At 47.5% G+C, this 25,622-nt stretch overlaps 1 protein-coding gene across 7 annotated transcripts in view; it reads right to left on the bottom strand.

Moving 5' to 3' along the window:
* CAPRIN2 (caprin family member 2) overlaps positions 1-13,255 on the bottom strand; it is a 108,810-nt gene extending 95,555 nt beyond the window's left edge. For 4 of the 7 annotated variants that reach the window (XM_038768626.1, XM_038768592.1, XM_038768642.1 and 1 more), the window contains exon 1: positions 13,181-13,255. In XM_038768626.1, the coding sequence (XP_038624554.1) occupies positions 13,181-13,193 (13 nt within the window). In that variant the 5' untranslated portion in view covers positions 13,194-13,255. Of the gene's footprint in view, positions 1-12,434; positions 12,519-12,578; positions 12,661-13,006; positions 13,091-13,180 lie in introns of those variants that run through there. The other 3 variants (XM_038768600.1, XM_038768609.1, XM_038768617.1) reach the window with 3 other exon arrangements.
* Positions 13,256-25,622: the final 12,367 nt, after the last annotated feature.

The raw sequence follows: 25,622 nt of genomic DNA on the forward strand, positions 1-25,622 counted from the left end.
ATTTATTGAGTACTTAGTGCGCTCAATCGTATTTACTGAGCACTTACAGCGGGCAGAGCACTGGACTAAGCGCTTGGGAAAGACAAGCGTGGCTCCAGCGTGAGAAGCAGTGGAAAGATCACGGGATTTGGAGTCATCCATTCATTCATATTTATTGAGCACTTACAGTGTGCAGAGCACTGGACTAAGCGCTTGGGAAGTACAAGCGTGGCTCCAGAGTGAGAAGCAGTGGAAAGATCACGGGGTTTGGAGTCATTCATTCATATTTGAGTACTTAGTGCGCTCAATCGTATTTACTGAGCACTTACAGCGGGCAGAGCACTGGACTAAGCGCTTGGGAAAGACAAGCGTGGCTCCAGCGTGAGAAGCAGTGGAAAGATCACGGGATTTGGAGTCATCCATTCATTCATATTTATTGAGCACTTACAGTGTGCAGAGCACTGGACTAAGCGCTTGGGAAGTACAAGCGTGGCTCCAGAGTGAGAAGCAGTGGAAAGATCACGGGATTTGGAGTCATTCATTCATATTTATTGAGCACTTAGTGCGCTCAATCGTATTTATTGAGCACTTACAGCGGGCAGAGCACTGGACTAAGCGCTTGGGAAGCACAAGCGTGGCTCCAGCGGGAGAAGCAGTGGAAAGATCACGGGATTTGAAGTCATTCATTCATTCATTCAATAGTATTTATTGAGCACTTACAGTGTGCAGAGCACTGGACTAAGTGCTTGAGAAGTACAATTTGGCAACATCTATATGTTGCCATCAATAAATACGATTGAATGAATGCACATCTAGAGATGGTCCCTACCCAACAGCGGGCTCACAGTCTAGAAGGGGGAGATAGACAACAGAACAAAACATAATAAAAAAAATAGAATAAATATGTACAAGTAAAATAGAGTAATAAATACGTACAAACATATACATATATGCAGGTGCTGTGGGGAGGGGAAGGAGGTAAGGCGGGTCTCAATCGTATTTACTGAGTGTTTACAGTGTGCAGAGCACTGGACTAAGTGCTTGGGAAGTACAAGCGTGGCTCCAGCGTGAGAAGCAGTGGAAAGATCACGGGATTTGGAGTCATCCATTCATTCATATTTATTGAGCACTTACAGTGTGCCCAATCGTATTTATTGAGCACTTACAGTGTGCAGAGCACTGGACTATGCGCTTGGGAAGGACAAGCGTGGCTCCAGCGTGAGAAGCAGTGGAAAGATCACAGGATTTGGAGTCATTCATTCATTCATATTTATTGAGCACTTACAGTGTGCTCAATCGTATTTATTGAGCACTTACAATGTGCAGAGCACTGGACTAAGCGCTTGGGAAGTACAAGATGGCAACATCTATATGTTGCCATCAATAAATACGATTGAATGAATGAACGCACATCTAGAGACCGTCCCTACCCTACAGCGGGCTCACAGTCTAGAAGGGGGAGATAGACAACAGAACAAAACATATTAACAAAATAAAATAAATACGTACGAATAAATAATACGAATAAATACGTACAAGATGAATAGAGTAATAATTACATACAAACATATACAGGTGCTGTGCGGAGGGGAAGGAGGTAAGGCTGGTCTCAATTGTATTTACTGAGTGCTTACTGTGTGCAGAGCACTGTACTAAGAGCTTGGGAAGTATAAGCGTGGCTCCAGCGTGAGAAGCAGTGGAAAGATCACGGGATTTGGAGTCATTCATTCATTCATATTTATTGAGCGCTTACTGTGTGCAGAGCACTGTACTAAGCACCTGGGAAGTACAAGTCAGGAACATATAGAGACGGTCCCTACCCAACAATGGGCTCACAGTCGAGAATGGGGAGACAGACAACAAAACAAAATATATTAACAAAATAAAATAAATAGAATAGTAAACATGTCCAAGTAAAATAAATAGAGTAATAAATCTGTACAAACATCTATACAGGTGCTGTGGGGAGGGGAAGGAGGTAGGGCAGGGGGGATGGGGAGGAGGAGAGGAAAAAGGAAGCTCAGTCTGGGAAGGCCTCCTGGAGGAGGTGAGCTTCCAGTAGGGTGGAAGAGAGTCAGAAGTTGTGGGTTCTAGTCTAATTCATTCATTCAATTGTATTTATTGAGTGCTTACTGTGTGCAAAGCACTGTACTAAGCGTTTGGGAAGTCCAAGTAGGCAACATATAGAGACGGTCCCTACCCAACAGCAGGCTCACAGTCTAGAAGGGGGAGACAGACAAGAGAACAAAACATATTAACAAAATCAAATAAATAGAATAAATATGTTCAAGTAAAATAGAGTAATAAACACATACAAACATATATCCATATATCCAGGCACTGTGGGGAGGGGAAGGAGGTAAGGCAGGGGGGATGGGGAGGGGCAGGAAGGGGAGAGGAAGGAGAGGGCTCAGTCTGGGGCTCTAATTCTAATCCCGGCTCTGCCAATTATCAGCTGTGTGACTTTGGGCAAGTCACTTCACTTTGCAAGCACTCAATAAATACGATTGATTGATTGATTGATTGACTCTCTGGGCCTCAGTTCCCTCATCTGGAAAATGGGGATGAAGCCTGTGAGCCCCCCGTGGGACAACCTGATCACCTTGTAACCTCCCCAGGCTTAGAACAGTACTTTGCACATAGTAAGCGCTTAATAAATGCTATCATGGTTATTATTTGCATATAGTAGGCACTTAATAAAGCCATCATTATTATTATTATTATTATTATTATTATTATTATTATTATTATAAGTCGGCAACAGATAGAGACAGTCCCTACCCAGCAATGGGCTCACAGTCTAGAGGCAGTCGAGAAGCAGCGTGGCTCAGTGGAAAGAGCCCAGGCTTGGGAGTCAGAGGTCATGGGTTCAAATCCCGGCTCTGCCAACTGTCAGCTGTGTGACTTTGGGCAAGTCACTTCACTTCTCTGGGCTTCATCTGTAAAATGGGGATTAAGACTGTGAACAACCCCCATGGGACAACCTGATCACCTTGTAACCTCCCCAGCGCTTAGTACAGTGTTTTGCACATTGTAAGCGCTTAATAAATGCTGTGTGACTTTGGGCAAGTCACTTAACTTCTCTGTGCCTCAGTTACCTCATCTGTAAAATGGGGATTAAGACTGTGAGACCCCCATGGGACAACCTGATCACTTTGCATCTCCCCGCCCCAGTGCATGGCACATAGTAAGCGCTTAAACACCATAATCATCAAATACCACAATTATTAAATGCTTAGGACAGTGCTCTGCACACAGTAAGCGCTCAATAAATACGGTTGAAGGAATGAATGCAGCAAAATCTTTAGGAAATGGGGTTTCTTTTTCGGGAAAGTAGGGGTAATTATGCCTAAATGGGTTTTTAATTGTAGATCTGCTTGGTCATGTGGAGTTTTCTAGAATCATCCCCTCTGCTGCCTGATTTCCGGACAATGGAAAGGATAGTAAGCGCTTAACAAATACCAACATTATTATTATTATAATGGGAAGCAACGTGGCTCAGTGGAAAGAGCCCGGGCTTGGGAGATAGAGGTCATGGGTTCTAATCCCAGCTCTGCCACTCCTCAGCTGTGTGAATTTGGGCAACTTGCTTCATTCATTCATTCATTCAGTCGTATTTACTGAGCGCTTACTGTGTGCAGAGCACTGTACTAAGCACTTGGGAAGTACAAGTTGGCAACATATAGAGACGGTCCCTACCCAACAACGGGCTCACAGTCTAGAAGATAATAATAATAATAATAATGACAGCATTTATTAAGCGCTTACTATGTGCAAAGCACTGTTCTAAGCGCTAGGGAGGTTACAAGGTGATCAGGTTGTCCCACGGGGGGCTCACGGTCTTCATCCCCATTTTACAAGAAGGTTCTGCCTAGCTAGATGATGATGATAATACTGTTAGTATTTGTTAAGCGCTTATTATGTGCTGAGCACTGTTCTAAGCGCTGGGGTAGATACAAAGTAATCAGGTTGTCCCACGTGGGGCTCAGTCTTCATCCTGTATATATGTACGTACGGTTGTATGTATTTATCACTCTATTTTACTTGTACGTATTTATTCTAATTATTTTATTTTGTTAATATGTTTTGTTGTCTGTCTCCCCCTTCTAAACTGTGAGCCCGCTGTTTGTATGTATTTATTACTCTATTTTACTTGTACATATTTATGCTATTTATTTTATTTTGTTAATATGTTTTGTTTTGTTGTCTGTCTCCCCCTTCTAGACTGTAAGCCCGCTGTTGGATAGGGACCGTGTCTAGATGTTGCCGACTTGGACTTCCCAAGCGCTTAGTACAGTGCTCTGCACACAGTAAGCGCTCAATACAATTGAATGAATCATTATTATTATTAATCAATCAATCGCATTTATTAAGCGCTTACTGCATGCAGAGCACTGTACTAAGCGCTTGGGAAGTCCAAGTTGGCAACATATAGAGACGGTCCCTACCTAACAGTGGGCTCACAGTCTAGAAGGTGGGCTCACAGTCTGTTCCCTCATCTGTAAAATGGGGACTAAGACTGTGAGCCCCCCCCCATGGGACAACCTGATCACCTTGTAACCTCCCCAGCGCTTAGTACAGTGCTTTGCACATAGTAAGCGCTTAATAGATACCATCATTATTATTCTTCTTCTCTGGGCTACAGTTCCCTCATCTGTAAAATAGGGATTAAGACTGTGGGCCTCACGTGGGACAGCCTTGATTACCTTGTATCCCCCCAGCACTTAGAACAGTGCTTGGCACATAGTAAGCGCCTAACAAATACCAACATCATTATTATTATCATTATTATTAGGAAGGGGGAGACAACAAAACAAGCAGACAGGCATCAGGAGCCAAATAGATAGAATTATAGACATATGCACATTCACAGAGTAATAAATATGTACAAATATACACAAATGCTGTGGGGAGGGGGAAGGGGAGGAGGAGCAGAGGAAAAAGGAGGGCTCAGTGTGGGAAGGCCTCCTGGAGGAGGTGAGCTCTCAGTAGGGATTTGAAGGGAGGAAGAGAGCTAGTTTGGCGGATGTGTAGAGGGAGGGAATTCCGGGCCAGAGGAAGGATGTGGGCCGGGGGTCGATGGCGGGACAGGAGAGAAAGAGGCCCACTGAGGAGGTTAGCGGCAGAGGAACGGAGGGTGCGGCTGGGTTGGAGAAGGAGAGAAGGGAGGTGAGGTAGGAGGTATGTTGCCAACTTGTACTTCCCAAGCGCTTAGTACAGTGCTCTGCACACAGTAAGCGCTCAGTAAATACGACAATGAATGAATGAGGGGGCGAGGGGATGGACAGCCTTGAAGCCAAGGGTGAGGAGTTTTTGCCTCAAGTGAAGGTTGACAGGCAACCACTGGAGGCTAGGATTTTAAAAAAATGACGACAAGGCAGGTTTCTCCCCCTAATGCGCAGGCTTTGGAGTCAGAGGTCATGGGTTCAAATCCCAGCTCTGCCACTTGCCAGCTGTGTGACTTTGGGCAAGTCACTTCACTTCTCTGGGCCTCAGTTCCCTCATCTGGAAAATGGGGAGTCATTCATTCATTCAATCGTATTTATTGAGCGCTTACTGTGTGCAGAGCACTGGACTAAGCGCTTGGGAGGTCCAAGTTGGCAACATAGAGAGACCGTCCCTACCCAACAGCGGGCTCACAGTCTATAAGGGGGAGACAGACACAACAAAACATATTAACAAAATGAATATAACAAATATGTTCAAATAAAATAAATTCATTCAATTGTATTTATTGAGCGCTTACTACGTGCAGAGCACTGTACTAAGCGCTTGGGAAGTACAAGTTGGCAACATAGAGAGACTGTCTCTATATGTTGCCAATTTGTACTTCCCAAGTGCTTAGTACAGTGCTCTGCACATAGTAAGCGCTCAATACGATTGATGATGATGATAGAGAGACCGTCCTTACCCAACAGCAGGCTCACAGTCTATAAGGGGGAGACAGACACAACAAAACATATTAACAAAATAAATATAACAAATATGTTCAAATAAAATAAATTCATTCAATCAATTGTATTTATTGAGCGCTTACTATGTGCAGAGCACTGTACTAAGCGCTTGGGATGTCCAAGTTGGCAACATATAGAGACCGTCCCTACCCAACAGTGGGCTCACAGTCTAGAAGAGGGAGACAGAAAACAAAACAAAACATATTAACAAAATAAATAGAATAAATATGTACAAATAAAATAAATTCAATCTGATTTGAGCGCTTATTGTGTGCAGAGCACTGGACTAAGCACTTGGGAAGTCCAAGTTGGCAACATATAGAGACCATCCCTACCCAACAGCGGGCTCACAGTCTAGAAGGGGGGAGACAGACAACAAAACATATTAACAAAATAAAATTAATAGAATAAATATGTACAAATAAAATAAATTCATTCATTCAATTGTATTTATTGAGCACTTACCGTGCAGAGCACTGTACTAAGCGCTTGGGAATCAATCATATTTATTGAGTGCTTACTGTGTACAGAGCACTGTACTAAGCGCTTGGGAAGTACAAGTTGGCAACATATAGGGACGGTCCCTACCCAACAGCGGGCTCCCAGTCTAGAAGGGGGAGACAGACAACAAAACAAAACATATTAACAAAATCAAATAGAATAAATATGTACAAGTAAATTAATAGAGTGATAAATATGAACAAACATATATACAGGATGAAGGCTGAGCCCCACGTGGGACAACCTGATTACTTTGTATCTACCCCAGGGCACAGAACAGTGCTCGGCACATAATAAGTGCTTAAATACTAACATTATCATCATCATCTAGCTAGGCAGAACCTTCTTGTAAAATGGGGATGAAGACTATGAGCCCCCCGTGGGCCAACCTGATCACCTTGTAACCTCCGCAGCGCTTAGAACAGTGCTTTGCACATAGTAAGCGCTTAATAAATCCTGTCATTATTATTATTATTACTATTACCTTCTAGACTGTGAGCCCGCTGTTGAGTAGGGACCGTCTCTATAGGTTGCAAACTTGGACTTTCCAAGTGCTTAGTACAGTGCTCGGCACATAATAAGCGCTTAACAAATACTAACGTTATTATTCTCGTCATTGTCTAGCTAGGCGGAACCTTCTTTCCCTCAAGGACAGAAAGGGGAAAGATTCCAAGGCCAAGGAAAGTCAGCTGGGCATTTCAAAAATCTGCTTATCACTACTCGGAGGCATCTTGCCTGCTTTGGCCAAGGCCAAACTGGGTGATACACTAATAATAATAATAATAATAATGGCATATATTAAGCACTTATTATTATTATTAGTAATAATATTAGTATTGCACACAGTAAGCGCTCAATAAATATGATTGATGATCTTGCCCGCTTTGGCCAAGGCCAAACTGTGTGTTACACTAATAATAATAATAATAATAATGGCATTTATTAAACACTTACTTTGTGTAAAACACAGTTCTAAGCACTGGGGGGGGATACAAGGTGATCAGGTTGTCCCACGTGGAGCTCACAGTCTTAATCCCCATTTCACAGATGAGGTAACTGAGGCTATACCGTGGCTCAGTGGCAAGAGCCCAGGCTTTGGAGTCGGAGGTCATGGGTTCAAATTCCAGCTCCACCACTTGTCAGCTGTGTGACTTCGGGCAAGTCACTTCACTTCCCTGGGCCTCAGTTACCTCAACTGAAAAATGGGGATGAAGACTGTGAGCCCCCCGTGGGACAACCTGATCACCTTGTAACCTCCCTAGTGCTTAGAACAGTGTTTTGCACATAGTAAGCGCTTAATAAATGCTGTCATTATTATTATTATTATCTTCTAGACTGTGAGCCCGCTGTTGGGTAGGGACCGCCTCTATATGTTGCCAACTTGTACTTCCCAAGTGCTCAGTACAGTGCTCTGCACACAGTAAGCGTTCAATAAGAGCCCACTGTTGGGTAGGGACCGTCTCTATATGTTGCCAACTTGTACTTCCCAAGCGCTTAGTACAGTGCTCTGCACACAGTAAGCGCTCAATAAATACGATTGAATGAATGAATGAAGCAAGTTTCCCAAATTCACACAGCTGAGGAGCGGCACAACCGGGATTAGAACCCATGACCTCTAACTCCCAAGCCCGGGCTCTTTCCACTGAGCCACGTTGCTTCCCATTATAATAAAAATAATGTTGGTATTTGTTAAGCGCTTACTATTCTTTCCATTGTCTGGAAATCGGGCAGCTGAGGGGATGATTCTAGAAAACTCCACATGACCAAGCAAAGCAACAAATAAAACCCATTTAGGCATAATTACCCCCACTTTCCCGAAAAAGAAACCCCATTTCCTAAAGGTTTTGTTGCATTCATTCATTCAATCGTATTTATTGAGCGCTTTCTGTGTGCAGAGCACTGTCCTAAGCACTTAATAATTGTGGGATTTGATGATTATGGTGTTTGTTAAGCGCTTACTATGTGCCATGCACTGTTCTAAGCGCTGGGGGGAATACAAGGTGATCAGGTTGTCCCACGTGGGGCTCACAGTCTTAATCCCCATTTTCCAGATGAGGTAACTGAGGCACAGAGAAGGTGAGTGACTTGCCCAAAGTCACACAGCTGACACGGCGGAGAAGGGTATTTGTTAAGCACATACTACATCAGCCACTGCACTCAGCGCCGGGGTGGATAACACGCAACTCAGGTTGGACACAAAGAGAAGCAGCGTGGCTCGGTGGAAAGAGCCCGGGCTTGGGAGTCAGAGGTCATGGGTTCTAATCCCGGCTCCACCACTTGTCAGCTGTGTGACTTTGGGCAAGTCACTTCACTTCTCTGGGCCTCAGTTCCCTCATCTGGAAAATGGGGGTGAAGACTGTGAGCCCCCCGTGGGACAACCTGATCACCTTGTATCCCCCCCAGCGCTTAGAACGGTGCTTTGCACATAGTAAGCGCTTAATAAATGCCATTATTATTATTATTATTACTATTATTCTTTTCAGTGTTTAGAACAGTGCTTGGCACATAGTAAGCACTTAACAGCATGGCTCAGTGGAAAGAGGCCAGGCTTGGGAGTCAGAGGTTGTGGGTTCTAATCCCCGCTCCGCCATGTCAGCTGTGTGACTTTGGGCAACTCATTTCACTTCTCTGTGACTCAGTTCCCTCATCTGTAAAATGGGGATTAACTGTGAGCCCCCCCCCACCGCCATGGGACAACCTGATGACCTTGTAACCTCCACAGCACTTAGAACAGTGCTTTGCACATAGTAAGTGCTTAATAAATACCATTATTATTACTAATCAATTGTAATCAATCAATTGTATTATTGAGCGCTTACTATGTGCAGAGCACTGTTTCACTTGGCACATAGTAAGCGCTTAACAGCATGGCTCAATGGAAAGAGCCCGGGGGTTGGGAGTCAGAGGTCATGGATTCTAATCCCAGCTCCGCCACTTGTCAGCTGTGTGACTTTGGGCAAGTCACTTCACTTCTCTGGGCCTCAGTTCCCTCATCTGGAAAATGGGGATTAAGACTGTGAGCCCCACGTGGGACAACCTGATCACCTTGTATCCCCCCCAGTGCTTGCAACAGTGGTTGGCACATACTAGGCGCTTAAATGCCATCATCATCATCATCATTATTATTATTAAGAGCCTGTCCCAATCTCACAGTCTCAATCCCCATTTTACAGATGAGGAAACGGAGGCCCAGAGAAGTGAAGTGGCTTTCCCAGGGTCACACAGCAGACAGGTGGCCGAGCTAGGATTCTTCATTCATTCAATCGTATTTATTGAGCGCTTACTGTGTGCAGAGCACTGTACTAAGCGCTTGGGAAGTGCAAGTTGGCAACATATAGAGGCGGTCGCTACCCAACAGCGGGCTCACAGTCTAGAAGTAGAACTCATGACCTTCCGATTTCCACTCCCACGCTCTATCCACTGCGTCAGGCAGAGAGGTGGCTATGCCATGCTTAAGCATTAACCGTAATTAAGCTCCTCACTCATTCAATAATATTAATAATGATGGCATTTATTAAGTGCTTACTATGTGCAAAGCACTGTTCTAAGCGCTGGGGAGGTTACAAGGTGATCAGGTTGTCCCCTGAGGGGCTCACAGTCTTCATCCCCACTTTACAGATGAGAGAACTGAGGCCCAGAGAAGTGAAGTGATTTGCCCAAAGTCACACAGCTGACAATTGGTGGAGCCAGGAGTTGAACCCATGACCTCTGACTCCAAGGCCCGGGCTCTTTCCACTGAGCCATGTTGCTTCTCTAATCCTATTAATCCCATTTATTAATCCTAATAATCCTATTTATTAAGCACTTACTACGCGCAGAGCACTGTATTATCTCATCTGTAAAAAGGGGATTAGGACTGTGAGCCCCACGTGGGACAACCTGATCACCTTGTATCCCCCCAGTGCTTAGAACAGTGCTTGGCACACAGTAAGCGCTTAACAAATACCGTCATTATTATTATTATTGTTATTATTATTAATAAGCACTTGGGAAGGAACAATACAACAATAAAGAGGGACAAACCCGGCCCTTCACCTTACTGTGCATTCACTCAATCACATTTATTGAGCGCTTATCACGTGCAGAGCACTGTAGTAAACTCCTTACTGTGCATTCAATCAATTGCATTTACTGAGGACTAACTGCGTACAGAACACTGTACTAAGCGCTAGAAAAGAATAGACAGAGACCATTCCTGCCCTCCTCCTTACTGGGCATTCTCTCTATCACATTTATTGAGTATTTACTGCGTGCAGAGCACTGTACTAAACTCCTTACTCTACATTCACTCAATTACATCTATTGAATGCCTACCGCGTACAGGGCACTGTACTAAACTCCTTACTATGCAATCAATTGCATTTACTGAGCATTAACTGCATGCAGAGCACTGTATTAAGCGCTAGGAAAAGAATACAATAGACAGTGACCATCCCTGCCCTCCTCCTTACTGTGCATTCAATCACATTTACTAAGTGCTTACTGCGTGCAGAGCACTGTACTAAACTCCTTACTGTGCATTCACTCAATTGCATTTACTGAGCACTAACTGCGTGCAGAGCACTGTCCTAAAAACTAGGAAAAGAACAATGCAACAATAGTGGCAATCCCTGCCCTCCTCCTTATGTGCATTCACTCAATCACATTTACTAAGCGCTAACTGCGTGCAGAGGACTGTACTAATCTCCTTACTATGCATTCACACAATTGCACTTACTAAGCATTAACTGCGTGCAGAACCCTGTACTAAGCGCTAGGAAAAGAACAATGCAACAGTGCCCATCCCTGCCCTCCTCCTCACCTGCATTCAATCACATTTATTAAGCACTTACTGCGAGCAGAGCGCTGTAGTAAACTCCTTACTGTGCATTCACTCACTTGCATTTACTGAACACTAACTGCGTGCAGACCACTGTACTACACTCCTTACTGTGCATTCACTCAATTGCATTTACTGAGCAGTAACTGCGTGCAGAACACTGTACTAAACGCTAGGAAAAGAATGCAACAATAGATAGAGGCCATCCCTGCCCTCCTCCTTACTGTGCATTCACTCAATCACATTTATTAAGCACTTACTGCGAGCAGAGCACTGTACTAATCTCCTTACTGTGCACTCAATTGCATTTACTGAGCACTAACTGCGTGCAGACCACTGTACTAAACTCCTTACTGTGCATTCACTCAATTGCATTTACTGAGCACTGCGTGCAGAGCACTGTACTACACTCCTTACTGTGCATTCACTCAATTTCATTTACTGAGCGGTAACTGCGTGCAGAACAATGTACTAATCTCCTTACTGTACATTCACTCAATTGCATTTTAAGTGCTAACTGCGTGCAAAATACTGTACTAATCTCCTTACTATGCATTCACTCAATTGCATTTACTGAGCACTGCGTGCATACTACTGTACTAAACTCCTTACTGTGCATTCACCCAATTGCAATAACTAAGCATTAACTGCGTGTAGAACACTGTACTAAGCACTAGGAAAAGAACAATGCAACAATACAGTGACCATCCCTGCCCTCCTCTTTAATGTGCATTCACTCCATTGCATTTATTGAGCGCTTTTTGCGTGCAAAGCAGTGTGCTAAGCGCTTGAGCCCCTTCTGGCCTTCTCCTCCCGCCAATTCCAGCGGCTTCCCCTTTGACCGACCTCCTCAGCTTGCAGCCCCCCCAATGCTGGCACATAGTAAGCGCCTCCCCCATGCCCCCCGATGAGTCCTCCAGTGCCCTGGAGCTGCATTGGAAAAGGGAGCGGCGGGAGATGCAGTAACTGCCCCCGTTGCATTAGCCGCAGCTGATGCATTACCTGCAGCCGCTGCATTAGCGGCGGCAGATCCACTCGCGGCGGGAGATAAAGTAGGTACCGCCTGTGCATTAGCTGCTGCAGCTGCGTTCACACTGGGACATGCATTACCTGCGGCAAATGCATCAACTAATGCACATGCATCAGCTGCAAAACTGCATTCACACCGGGAGATGAATTACCTGCTGCAGATGCATTCACACTGGGAGGTGCATTATCTGCTACAGCTGCATTCACACTGGGAGGTGCATTACCTGCTGCAGATGCAGTCACACTGGGAGGTGCATTTTCTGCTACAGCTGCATTCACACTGGGAGATGCATTACCTGCTGCAGATGCATTCACACTGGGAGGTGCATTATCCGCTACAGCTGCATTCACACTGGGAGATGTAGTAGCTGCGGTAGACGCAATAATCGCTGCACACGCATGACCTGCAGCAGACGCATGAGTTGCAGCTGATGCATGACCTGCAGCAGACGCATTAGTTACTGCGGGTGCCCTGCCTGCAGCAGATGCAGTCACACTGGGCGATGCATCAGCCGCAGCAGCTGCATTCACACTGCATTAACTGCTGCAGATGCACTCCCATTGGGAGAGGCATTAGCTGCGGCAGACGCATTACCTACTGCAGATGCCTTCACACCGGGAGGTGCATTAGGTGCGGCAGGTGCAGTCACGGCGGGAGCTGCATTAGCTGCAGCCTGTGATGCAGTCACAGCGGGAGCTGCATTGGGAGCGGCAGGCGCATTACCTGCGGGAGCTGCATGGGCTGCGGCAGCTGCCTTCACAGCGGGAGGTGCATTAGCTGCAGCGGGGGGGAAGGGGAGCTGGGCATCATCCGCACCTCCCCCGGGTGGGACGAAAGAGCTGAAAAGGCGACCCCTGCCTCCTCCGCCTCCTCCTCCTCGCCCGGCCCCTCCCCCACCTGGGCCGGGCATCCTGGGGCCCCGCCTCCGCGCGCCACGCCGGGCCAGCGATGACGTCAGCGGCGACGTCAGCGGTGACGTCACGCGCCGTCGCCCCGGCTGGGCCATCCCCCACCGCCGGACGCGCGCCCGCAGCCCGCCGCCCCCGCCCCCTTATATATAGGACGCCCCTCCCCGCCCGCCAATCAGCGCCAGGAAGGACCTCTCGTGGCCGGGAGGCCACGCCCCTCTCCCCGCCCACCAATCAGCGCCCCGCAGACCACGCCCCCTCTCCCCGTCCACCAATCAGCGCCAGGAAGGGCCTCGGGTGGCCGGGAGGCCACGCCCCCTCCCCGCCCACCATTCCGTGCCCCGAAAGACACGCCCCCTCTCCCCATCCACCAATCAGCGCCAGGAAGGTCCTCCGGGAGGCCACGCCCTTCTCGTCGCCCACCAATCAGCGCCCGCAGGCCACGCCCCTCTCCCCGCTCACCAATCAGCGCCCCGCAGACCACGCCCCCTCTCCCCGTCCACCAATCAGCGGCAGGAAGGCCCTCCGGGAGGCCACGCCCTTCTCGCCCACCAAACATCGCCCGCAGGCCACGCCCCCTCTCCCCGTCCACCAATCAGCGCCAGGGAGGACCTCTGGTGGCCCGGTGGCCACGCCCTTCTCGCCCACCAATCAGCGCTCCCCAGGCCACACCCCCTCTCCCCGTTCACCAGTCAGCGCCAGGAAGGCCCCCTCGTGGCCGAGAGGCCACGCCCCTCTCCCCGCCCACACCCTGCTCACCAATCAGCGCCCAGCAGGCCACGCCCCCAGCCCGTCCACCAATCATCAGCGCCCCACAGGTCACGCCCCCTCACCCCGTCTACCAATCAGCGCCAGGAAGGCCCCCCCGTACCCGGGAGGCCACGCCCTTCTCCCCGCCCACAACCCCGCTCATCAGTCAGAGCCCGGCAGGCTCCGCCCCGTCCACCAATCAGAGCCCCGCATAACCCGCCCATCCCCCAGGAGGCCACATCCCCTCTCTGCGTTCACCAATCAGCGCCCGGCAGGCCCCGCCCTCGGAGGCCACGCCCCTTCTCCCCGCCCTCAGCCCGCTCACCAATCAGCGCCCGGCAGGCCCCGTCCCCTCGCCCCGTCCACCAATCAGCGACCCGCATTGCCCTCCCATCGCCTAGGAGGCCACGCCTCTTTTAGCCGTCCACCAATCAGCGCCCAGCAGGCCACGCCCATCGTCGCGGACAGTTAAACAGACCGGAGGCAAGCGTGTTTCTGCTGGCTCAGCCCTGGAGTCAGTTTTGTGGTTGTTCATCATCAATCGTATTTATTGAGCGCTTACTATGTGCAGAGCAGTGGGGGTGGGAAGGACCCTCGGAGCTGGAGGGAGGAGGGGGAGAGAGAGACCAGACTCCAGGTGGCTTCAGTCGATTAATCAGTGATATTTATTGAGTGCTTACTATGTGCAGAGTACTGCACTAAGCGCTAGGGAAAGTACAATACAATAGTGTTGGTCAATGCGCTCCCTGCCCACAGGGAGCTTACGAAAAAGCAATGTTTTAGGCACCATATAGGACTGGGGCCTCCTTTAGAATAATAATATTGGCATTATGTTAACCGCTTACTATGGGTCAAGCACTCTTCTAAGCACGGGGGAAGATCCAAGCTGCGTGGCTCAGTGGAAAGAGCGCGGCCTTTGGAGTCAGAGGTCATGGGTTCGAATCCCGGCTCCACCACAAGTCTGCTGTGTGACCTTGGGCAGGTCACTTAACTTCTCTGAGCCTCAGTTACCTCATCTGTAAAAATGGGGATTAAGACTGTGAGCCCCACGTGGGACAACTTGATCACATTGTATCCCCCCCCCCAGCGCTTAGAACAGTGCTTTGCACATAGTAAGCGCTTAACAAATGCCATCATCATCATCAATCGTATTTATTGAGTGCTTACTGTGTGCAGAGCACTGTACTAAGCGCTTGGGAAGTACAAGTTGGCAACATCTAGAGACAGTCCCTACCCAACAGTGGGCTCACAGTCTAAAAGGGGGAGACAAAACCAAACATACTAACAAAATAAAATAGAATAGATATGTACAAGTAAAATAAATAAATAAATAGAGTAATAAATATGTACAAACATATATACATATATACAGGTGCTGTGGGGAAGGGAAGGAGGTATGATGTGGGGATGGAGAGGGGGACGAGGGGGAGAGGAAGGAAGGGGCTCAGTGTGGGAAGGCCTCCTGGAGGAGGTGAGCTCTCAGTAGGGCCTTGAAGGGAGGAAGAGAGCTACCTTGGCGGATGGGCAGAGGGAGGCCATTCCAGGCCCGGGGGAGGACGTGGGCCGGGGGTCGATGTGGGACAGGCGAGAACGAGGCCCGGTGAGGAGATTAGCGGCGGAGGGTGCGGGCTGGGCTGGAGAAGAAGAGAAGGGAGGTGAGGTAGGAGGGGGCGAGGTGATGGACAGCCATCATTATTATACAAGCTAATCAAATTGGACAGAGTCCCTATCTTACATAGGGCAGTAAGTGCTTAATAAATACCATTGTTGTTAACTCTGTATCACCTTGTAACCTCCCCAGTGCTTAGAACAGTGCTTTGCACATAGTAAGCGCTTAATAAATGCCATTATTATTATTATAAGGCTCCCAGTCTCAATCCCCATATTACAGATGAGGGAACTGAGCCCCAAAACCACTTCCCCTCGCTCCTAATCACGCCATTTCTCGCCTGCCCCGGAATGCCCTCCCTCCGCACACCCGCCAAGCTAGCTCTCCTCCTCCCTTCAAAGCCCTACTGAGAGCTCACCTCCTCCGGGAGGCCTTCCCACACTCAGCCCCGCCCTACCTCCTTCCCCTCCCCACAGCACCTGTATAGATGTTGGTATAGATTTATTACTCTATTTTACTGGTACATATTTACGTATTCAATTTATTTTATTTTGTTAATATGTTTTGTTTCGTCTTCTGTCTCCCCCTTCTAGACTGTGAGCCCGCTGTTGGGTAGGGACCGTCTCTAGATGTTGCCAACTTGGACTTCCCAAGCGCTTAGTACAGTGCTCTGCACACAGTAAGCGCTCAATAAATACGATTGAATGAATGAATGAACCAATCAGCGCCCCGCCTTCCCCGCCCATGGACCAGGAGGCCACGCCCCCTATCCCCGCCCTCACCCTGCTCATCAATCACTGCCCGGAAGGCCCCGCCCCCTCCCCCGGAGGCCACGCCCCATCTCCCCTCTCACCAATCAGCGCCCAGCAGGATCCGCCCCGTCCACCAATCAGCGCCCCGCATTCCCCGCCCATCACCCAGAAGGCCCCGCCCCTTATCCCCGCCCTCATCCTGCTCACCAATCAAAGCCCGGCAGGCCGCACCCCACCCCTGAGGCCACGCCCCCTCCACGTCCCCCAATCAGCGCCCGGCAGGCCCCGCCCACGGCGGCGGAGGCCACGCCCCTTCTCTCCGCCCTCAGCCCGCTCACCCATCAGCGCCGAACAGGCCCCGCCCCCTCCCCGCGTCCACCAATCATTGCCCCGCATTCCCCGCCCATCGCCCGGGAGGCCACGCCCCTCTACCCGTCCACCAATCAGCGTCCCGCATTCCCCGCCCATCGCCTCGGAACCACGCCCACCCCCACCGAAGCTCCGCCCCCTTCGACCTGGCCCCTCCCTTACTTAGCCTATTGAGCTGCTCATTCATTCATTCATTCATTCATTCATTCATTCATTCATTCATTCATTCATTCATTCAATCGTATTTATTGAGCGCTTCCTGTGTGCAGAGCACTGTACTAAGCGCTTGGGAAGTACAAGTCGGCAACATAGAGAAACGGTCCCTACCCAACAACAGCTAATGTGCGCTCAACATTGCCCTAAGCACATGGAGGAGCACTACAGAGTGAGAATCTATCAATCAAACATATTTATCAATAATAATAATAATACTTTTGGTATTTGTTGGTATTTCTACTGTGTGGTACTCTGCATACAGTAAGCGCTCAATAAATATGATTGAATGAATGAATCTGTTAAGCACTTACTATGTGCAAGCACTGTTCTAAGCGCTGGGGAGGATACAAGCTGATCAGGTTGCCCCATGTGGGGCTCACAGTCTTAATCCCCACTGTACAGATGAGGTCACTGAGGAACAGAGAATAATAATAATAATGGCATTAATTAAGCATTTACTATGTACAAAGCACTGTTCTAAGCGCTGGGGAGGATACAAGGTGATCAGGTTGTCCCATGTGGGGCTCATAGTCTTAATCCCCATTTTACAGATGAGGTCACTGAGGCACAGAGAATAATAATAATAATGGCATTAATTAAGTGTTTACTATGTGCAAAGCAGTGTTCTAAGCACTGAGCACAGAGAAGTGAAGTGACTTGCCCAAAGTCACAAAGCTGACAAGTGGAGGAGCCGGGATTTGAACCCATGACCTCTGACTCCCAAGCCTGTGCTCCTTCCACTGAGCCTGAGGGCTTACTGTGTGCCGAGCCCTGTAGTAATTTCTAGGGAGCGTACAATAGAACAATATCATAGACATCTTCCCTGCCCACAATGAGCATACAGTCTAGAGGTAGAATTAACAATCCAGTGGTGTAGACAGGCGCCAAAAAGTCTTGGGTTCTAATCCTGGCTTTGCCACTTGTCTGCTGTGTGCCTTGGGTAAGTCTTTTCACTTCTCTGTGCCTCAGTTCTTTCGTGGTGGAGATTGTGAGCCCCGCATGGGTCAGGGACTGTGTCCAACCTGATTTGCTTGTCTGCTGTGTGACCTTGGGTAAGTCTTTTCACTCCTCTGTGCCTCAGTTCTTTCGTGGTGGAGATTTTGAGCCCCACATGGGTCAGGGACTGTGTCCAACCTGATTCGTTTGACTCCACCCCATTGCTTAGTGCAGTGCCTGGTAATAATAATAATAATAATGTTGGTATTTGTTAAGCGCTTACTATGTGCCAAGCACTGTTTTAGGAGCTGGAATATTTACAAGGTTATTAGGGTGTCCCACTTGGGGTTCACAGTCTTGATCCCCTTTTTACAGATGAGGTAACTGAGGCTCAGAGAAGTTAAGTGACTTACCCAAAGTCACACAGCTGACAGGTGGTGGAGCCGGGACTCTCAAACCAAGCTTACCGGTACACTGTAAGCGCTTAATAAGTGCATTTACTGTTAGGAAGACCAAAAGTGCTGCAGTTGGCTATAACAAGATAATTTAAAGCTAGGTAAAAGAAAGAGTCATAGCTTAAATAATAATATAATAATGATGGCATTTATTAAGTGCTTATTATGTGCAAAACACATAAAAATAAGCGCTAGGGAGATTACAAAGTGATCAGGTTGCCCCCAGGGGACTCACAGTCTTAATCTCCATTTTACAGGTGAGGTAACTGAGGCACAGAGAAGTTAAGAGACTTACCCAAAGTCACACAGCTGACAATTGGCAGAGCCGGGATTTGAACCCGTGACCTCTGACTCCAAAGCCCGGGCTCTGTCCACTGAGCCACGTAATAATGTTGGCATTTGTTAAGCGCTTACTATGTGCCAAGCACTATTCTAAGCACTGGGGGGATCCAAGGTGATCCGGTTGTCCCCCGTGGGGCTCACAGTCTTAATCCCCATTTTACAGATGAGGGAACTGAGGCACAGAGAAGTGAAGCGACTTACCCAAAGTCACACAGCTGACAAGTGGCGGAGCCGGGATTAGAACCCATGACCTCTGGCTCACAAGACCAGGCTCTTTTCACTGAGCCAAGCTGTACATTCAAACAAATCTCTGAATCTGATGTCAGGGTAGCTCTGAAGTGTCAAAATTCCTTCAATTGCATTTACTGAGCGCTTACTGTGTGCAGAGCACTGTACTAAGCGCTCGGGAAGTACAAGTTGGCAGCATAATGGCTCCAGCCTCATGACAGAAAAGGAAAGGATCTGAAGAGAGAGCAAGGATTTCAGTATTTGTCGCAACAGTCCTTCTTTGAAGACTGTCCAACATGCAAAGACATAATAATAATAATGATAATAATAATAATAATAATGACATTTGTTAAGTGCTTACTATGTGCAAAGCACTGTTCTAAGCGCCGGAGAGTTTACAAGGTGATCAGGTTGTCCCACGTGGGGCTCACAGTCTTAATCCCCATTTTACAGATGAGGTAACTGAGGCTCAGAGAATAATAATAATGATAGCATTTATTAAGTGCTTATTATGTGCAAAGCACTGTTCTAAGCGCTGGGGGGATACAAGGTGATCAGGTTGTCCCACGGGGGGTTCACAGTCTTAATCCCCATTTTTCAGATGAGATAACTGAGGCTCAGAGAATAATAATAATAATAGCATTTATTAAGAGCTTATTATGTGCAAAGCACTGTTCGAAGCGCCGGGGGGGATACAAGGTGATCAGGTTGTCCCATGTGGGGCTCACAGTCTTAATCCCTATTTTACAAATGAGGTAACTGAGGCTCAGAGAATAATAATAATGATGGCATTTATTAAGCGCTTACTAGGGCAAAGCACTGTTCTAAGCACCAGAGAGATTACAAGGTCATCAGGTTGTCCCACGTGGGGCTCACAGTCTTAATCCCCATTTTACAGATGAGGTCACTGAGGCTCAGAGAAGTTAAGTGACTTGCCCAAGGTCACACAGCAGACATGTGGTGGAGTCAGGATTCGAACCCATGACTTCTGACTCCAAAGCCCGGGCTCTTCCCACTGAGCCACGCTTGATACTTGCTCCAACTGTTGAAGAAAATGCTGCATCATTTAGAGCCATAATAGCAATAATCGGGGTATTCAATAGTATTTACTGAGTGCTTACTGTGTGCAGAGCACTGTACTAAGCGCTTGGGAAGTACAAATTGGCAACATATAGAGACGGTCCCTACCCGACAACGGGCTCACAGTCTAAGTAGGAGGGAGCCCAAGGATTGAATCCCCATTTTGCAGATGAGGGAACTGAGACACAGAGAATGGACGTGACTTGCCCAAGATCACACCCCCAACAACAATAGACAGTTATTGTGTATTCACTCAATCACATTTATTGAGCACTTACTGCGTGCAGAGTCCTTACTGTGCATTCACTCAATTGCATTTACTGAGCAGTAACTGCATGCAGACCACTGTACTAAACTCCTTACTGTGCATTCACTCAATTGCATTTACTGAGCAGTAACTGCGTGCAGAGCACTGTACTAAACTCCTTACTGTGCATTCACTCCATTGCATTTAGTGAGCAGTAACTGCGTGCAGGGTACTGTACTAAACTCCTTACTGTGCATTCACTCCATTGCATTTAGTGAGCAGTAACTGCGTGCAGAGCACTGTACTAAACTCCTTACTGTGCATTCACTCCATTGCATTTACTGAGCAGTAACTGCGTGCAGGGTACTGTACTAAACTCCTTACTGTGCATTCACTCAATTGCATTTACTGAGCAGTAACTGCGTGCAGAGCACTGTACTAAGTGCTAAGAAAAGAACAATACAATAATAGACAGTGACCATTCTTGCCCTCCTCCGTACTGTGCATTCACTCAATCACATTTATTGAGTGTTTACTGCGTGCAGAGCACTGTACTACACTCCTTACTAAATGCATTCACTCAATTGCATTTACTGAGCAGTAACTGCATGCAGAGCACTGTGCTAAGCGCTAAGAAAAGAACAATACAATAGACAGTGACCATCCCTGCCCTCCTCCTTACTGTGCATTCACTCAATCACATTTATTGAACACTTACTGCATGCAGAGCACTCTACTACACTCCTTACTGTGTATTCATTCAATTGCATTTACTGAGCACTAACTGCACGCAGAGCACTGTACTAAACTCCTTACTGTGCAGTCACTCAATCGCATTTACTGAGCATTAACTGTGTGCAGAGCACTGTCCTAAGCGCTAGGAAAAGAAGAATACATCAATGGACAGTGACTATCCCTGCCCTCCTCCATTTTTTGCATTGCACTCAGATCTGAGCTCCCCAAAGTCACTCCTTCCCCTTCTCCAACCCCCTGGCTCTCAACACTCTCTGCTACTCTCCCATCCTTCCCAGCTGTATCCTCAGAGGAGCTCTCCTCCCTCCTCTCAAGTGCTCCTCCGGCCACCTGTGCTTCTGACCCCATTCCCTCTCATCTTATGAAATCTCTCGCTCCGTCCCTCCTCCCATCCTTAACTTCCATCTTCAGCCGCTCACTCTCCACCGGGTCCTTTCCCTCTGCCTTCAAACATGCCCATGTCTCTCCCATCCTAAAAAAACCCTCTCTTGACCCCACTTCCCCTTCTAGTTATCGCCCCATCTCCCTCCTATCCTTCCTTTCCAAACTCTTCTAATAATAATAATAATAATAATGGCATTTATTAAGCACTCACTATGCGCAAAGCACTGTTCTAAGTGCTGGGGAGTTTACAAGGTGATCAGCTTGTCCCATGGGGGCTCACAGTCTTAATCCCCATTTTACAGATGAGGCCCAGAGAATAATACTAATAATAATGGCATTTATTAAGTGCTTACTATGTGCAAAGCACTCTTCTAAGCCCTGGGGGGGTTACAAGATGATCAGGTTGTCCCATGGGGGGCTCACAGTCTTAATCCCAATTTTACAGATGAGGCCCAGAGAATACTACTACTACTACTAATAATAATGGCATTTATTAAGCGCTTACTATGTGCAGAGCACTGTTCTAAGCACTGGGGAGGTTACAAGGTGATCAGGTTGTCCCACAGGGGGCTCACAGTCTTAATCCCCATTTTACAGATGAGGCCCAGGGAATAATAATAATAATAATAATAATGGCATTTATTAAGCACTCACTATGCGCAAAGCACTGTTCTAAGTACTGGGGAGTTTACAAGGTGATCAGCTTGTCCCATGGGGGCTCACAGTCTTAATCCACATTTTACAGATGAGGCCCAGAGAATAATAATAATAATAATGGCATTTATTAAGTGCTTACTATGTGCAAAGCACTCTTCTAAGCGCTGGGGGGGTTACAAGATGATCAGGTTGTCCCATGGGGGGCTCACAGTCTTAATCCCAATTTTACAGATGAGGCCCAGAAAATACTACTACTAATAATAATAATAATGGCATTTATTAAGCGCTTACTATGTGCAGAGCACTGTTCTAAGTGCTGGGGAGGTTACAAGGTGATCAGGTTGTCCCACGGGGGGCTCACAGTCTTAATCCCCATTTTACAGATGAGGCCCAGAGAATAATAATAATAATAATAATAATGGGATTTATTAAGCACTTACTATGTGCAAAGCACTGTTCTAAGCGCTGGGGAGTTTACAAGGTGATCAGGTTGTCCCATGGGGGGCTCACAGTCTTAATCCTCATTTTACAGATGAGATAACTGAGGCACAGAGAAGTGAAGTGATGTGCCCAAAGTCACACAGCTGACAAGTGGTGGAGCAAGGATTTGAACCCATGCCCCCTGACTCCAAAGTCCGGGCTCTTTCCACTGAGCCACGCTGCTTCTCTTCTTCTTCTAATGCCAACCTTCTCACTGTACCTCAATCTCTCCTGTCTCACCGCTCACCACTCACCCACATCCTGCCTCTGGACTGAAGCCCCTCTCTCCTCACAGCCGTCAGACAATAATAATAATAATGATGGCATTTATTAAGCGCTTACTATGTGCAAAGCACTGTTCTAAGCGCTGGGGAGGCTACGATGTGACCAGGTTGCCCCACGGGGGGTTCATAGTGCTAATCCCCACTTTACAGATGAGGTAACTGAGGCACAGAGGAGTTAAGTGACATCCCCAAAGTCACACAGCTGACAAATGGCGGAGCAGGGATTTGAACCCATGACCTCTGACTCCAAAGCCCGGGCTCTTTCCACTGAGCCACGTCCTTCAAAGCCTTACTGAAGGCCCATCTCCTCCAAGAGGCCTTCCCTGACTAAGCCCTCCTTTCCCGTTCTACCATTCCCTACTGCTGTGTGGCTTAGTAACAACAGCCCGGGTTTGGGAGTCAGAGGTCGTGGGTTCTAATCCTGGCTCCACCACTTAGCAGCTGTGTGACTTTGGGCAAGCCACCTAACTTAGAGAAGCAGCGTGGCTCAGTGGAAAGAGCCCGGGCTTTGGAATCAGAGGTCATGGGTTCGAATCCTGGCTCCGCCACATGTCTGCTGTGTGACCTTGGGCAAGTCACCCCCAAGGTGACTTCTCTGAGCCTCAGTTACCTCATCTGTAAAATGGAGATTAAGCCTGTGAGCCCCATGTGGGACAACTTGATCCCATCGCATTCCCCCCCAGCACTTAGAACAGTGCTTTGCACATAGTAAGCACTTAACAAATACCGTTATTATTATTATTATTCTCTGGGCCTCAGTTCCCTCATCTGTAAAATGGGGATTAAGACTGTGAGCCCCATGTGGGACAAGCTGATCACCTTGTAACCTCCTCAGAGCTTAGAACAGTGCTTTGCACATAGTAAGCCCTTAACAAATGCCATCATCATCATTATTATTATTATTGTCTGGGACTCAGTTCCCTCATCTGTAAAATGGGAATTAAGACTGTGAGCCCCACGTGGGACAACCTGATTACCAATGCTTGGCACATAGTAAGTGCTTAACAGATACCATCATCATCATCTTTCCACTAAGCCACGCTGCTTCCTTTCCTTTCCTTTAAAGCACCCAATCTCTTTTCCTCCTCTCCTAATTTACCTCCCTTTGTGTTTGGAAAATGAGGAAAGAATGGGACAGGGGTGCTAATTGCCTCAGGTGTGATTGATTGGATTACGGAGGTACCCGGATACCCCAATCTTATCATCCTCCACCCAGTTGAAGAGATGGATTCGTGACCTGCTAATGAGTCTGTATCCTCCAGTTGGTTCTTGCAGCTAGAATCTGAGAGACCCAAATTACTTGTAACATCTGACAAATAATCCTTCTCTGAACTATCAAAAAAAAAAAATCATGGACCCTGCATCGAGTTCAAAAGGGTAGAGAAGCAGCGTGGCTCAGTGGAAAGAGCCCGGGCTTGGGAGTCAGGCGTCATGGGTTCAAATCCTGACTGTGCCAATTGTCAGCTGTGTGACTTTGGGCAAGTCACTTCACGTTTCTGTGCCTTAGTTCCCTCATCTGTAAAATGGGGATTAAGACCGTGAGCCCCACGTGGGACAACCTGATCACCTTGTATCCTCCCCAGTGCTTAGAACAGTGCTTTGCACATAGTAAGAGCTTAACAAATGCCATCATTATTATTATTAAAAGGGTATGTCAGAGACAAGTTTATTACTATTGCCACTACTGCTACAATAATGCTAGAGCTTCTTCTAGGACTAGTAGGGACGCAGGAGAAGCAGCGTGGCGCAGTGGAAAGAGCATGGGCTTTGGAGTCAGAGGTCTTGGGTTCAAATCCCGGCTCCGCCAACTGTCAGCTGTGTGACTTTGGGCAAGTCACTTCACTTCTCTGGGCCTCAGTTCCCTCAACTGTAAAATGGGGATGAAGACTGTGAGCCCCATGTGGGACAGCCTGATCGCCTTGTAACCTCTCCCAGCACTTAGAACAGTGCTTTGCACATAGTAAGTGCTTAATAAATGCTATTATTATTATTATTATTATTAGGGAATGGTGGTTGATGGACGGAGTTTTCTCCCCTTCTAGATGGTAAGCTCGTTGTGTGCAAGGAATACGTGTTTGTTGTATTGTTCTATTGAACTCTCCCAAGGGCTTAGTAGAGTGCTCTGCACATAGTATAAGCACTCAATAAATAATGAGAAGCAGCATGGCCTAGTGGCAAGAGCACCAGCTTGGGAGTTAGAGGACTTCATTCATTGATTCAATCGTATTTATTGAGTGCTTACTGTGTGCAGAGCACTGTACTACACGCTTGGGAAGTACAAGTCGGTAACATATAGAGACGGTCCCTACCCAACAACGGGCTCACAGTCTAGAAGGGGGAGACTGACAACAAAACAAAACATGTAGACAGGTGTCAAAATCAAAATTAGACTTGGGTTCTAATCCCAGCTCTGCCACTGGCTCCTGCTGTCACTTAATTTCTCTGTGCCTCAGTTCCCTCATCTGTAAAATCAATCAATCAATCAATCAATCGTATTTATTGAGCGCTTACTATGTGCAGAGCACTGTACTAAGCGCTTGGGAAGTACAAATTGGCATCACATAGAGACAGTCCCTACCCAACAGTGGGCTCACAGTCTAAAAGGGGGAGACAGAGAACAGAACCAAACATACCAACAAAATAAAATAAGTAGGATAGAAATGTACAAGTAAAATAAATAAATAAATAGATAAATAGAGTAATAAATATGTACAACCATATATACATATATACAGGTGCTGTGGGGAAGGGAAGGAGGTAAGACGGGAGGATGGAGAGGGGGACGAGGGGGAGAGGAAAGAAGGGGCTCAGTCTGGGAAGGCCTCCTGGAGGAGGTGAGCTCTCAGCAGGGCCTTGAAGGGAGGAAGAGAGCTAGCTTGGCGGATGGGC

The sequence above is a fragment of the Tachyglossus aculeatus genome, chromosome 2 (genome assembly GCF_015852505.1).
Source record: "Tachyglossus aculeatus isolate mTacAcu1 chromosome 2, mTacAcu1.pri, whole genome shotgun sequence".
Lineage (NCBI taxonomy): Eukaryota > Metazoa > Chordata > Mammalia > Monotremata > Tachyglossidae > Tachyglossus > Tachyglossus aculeatus.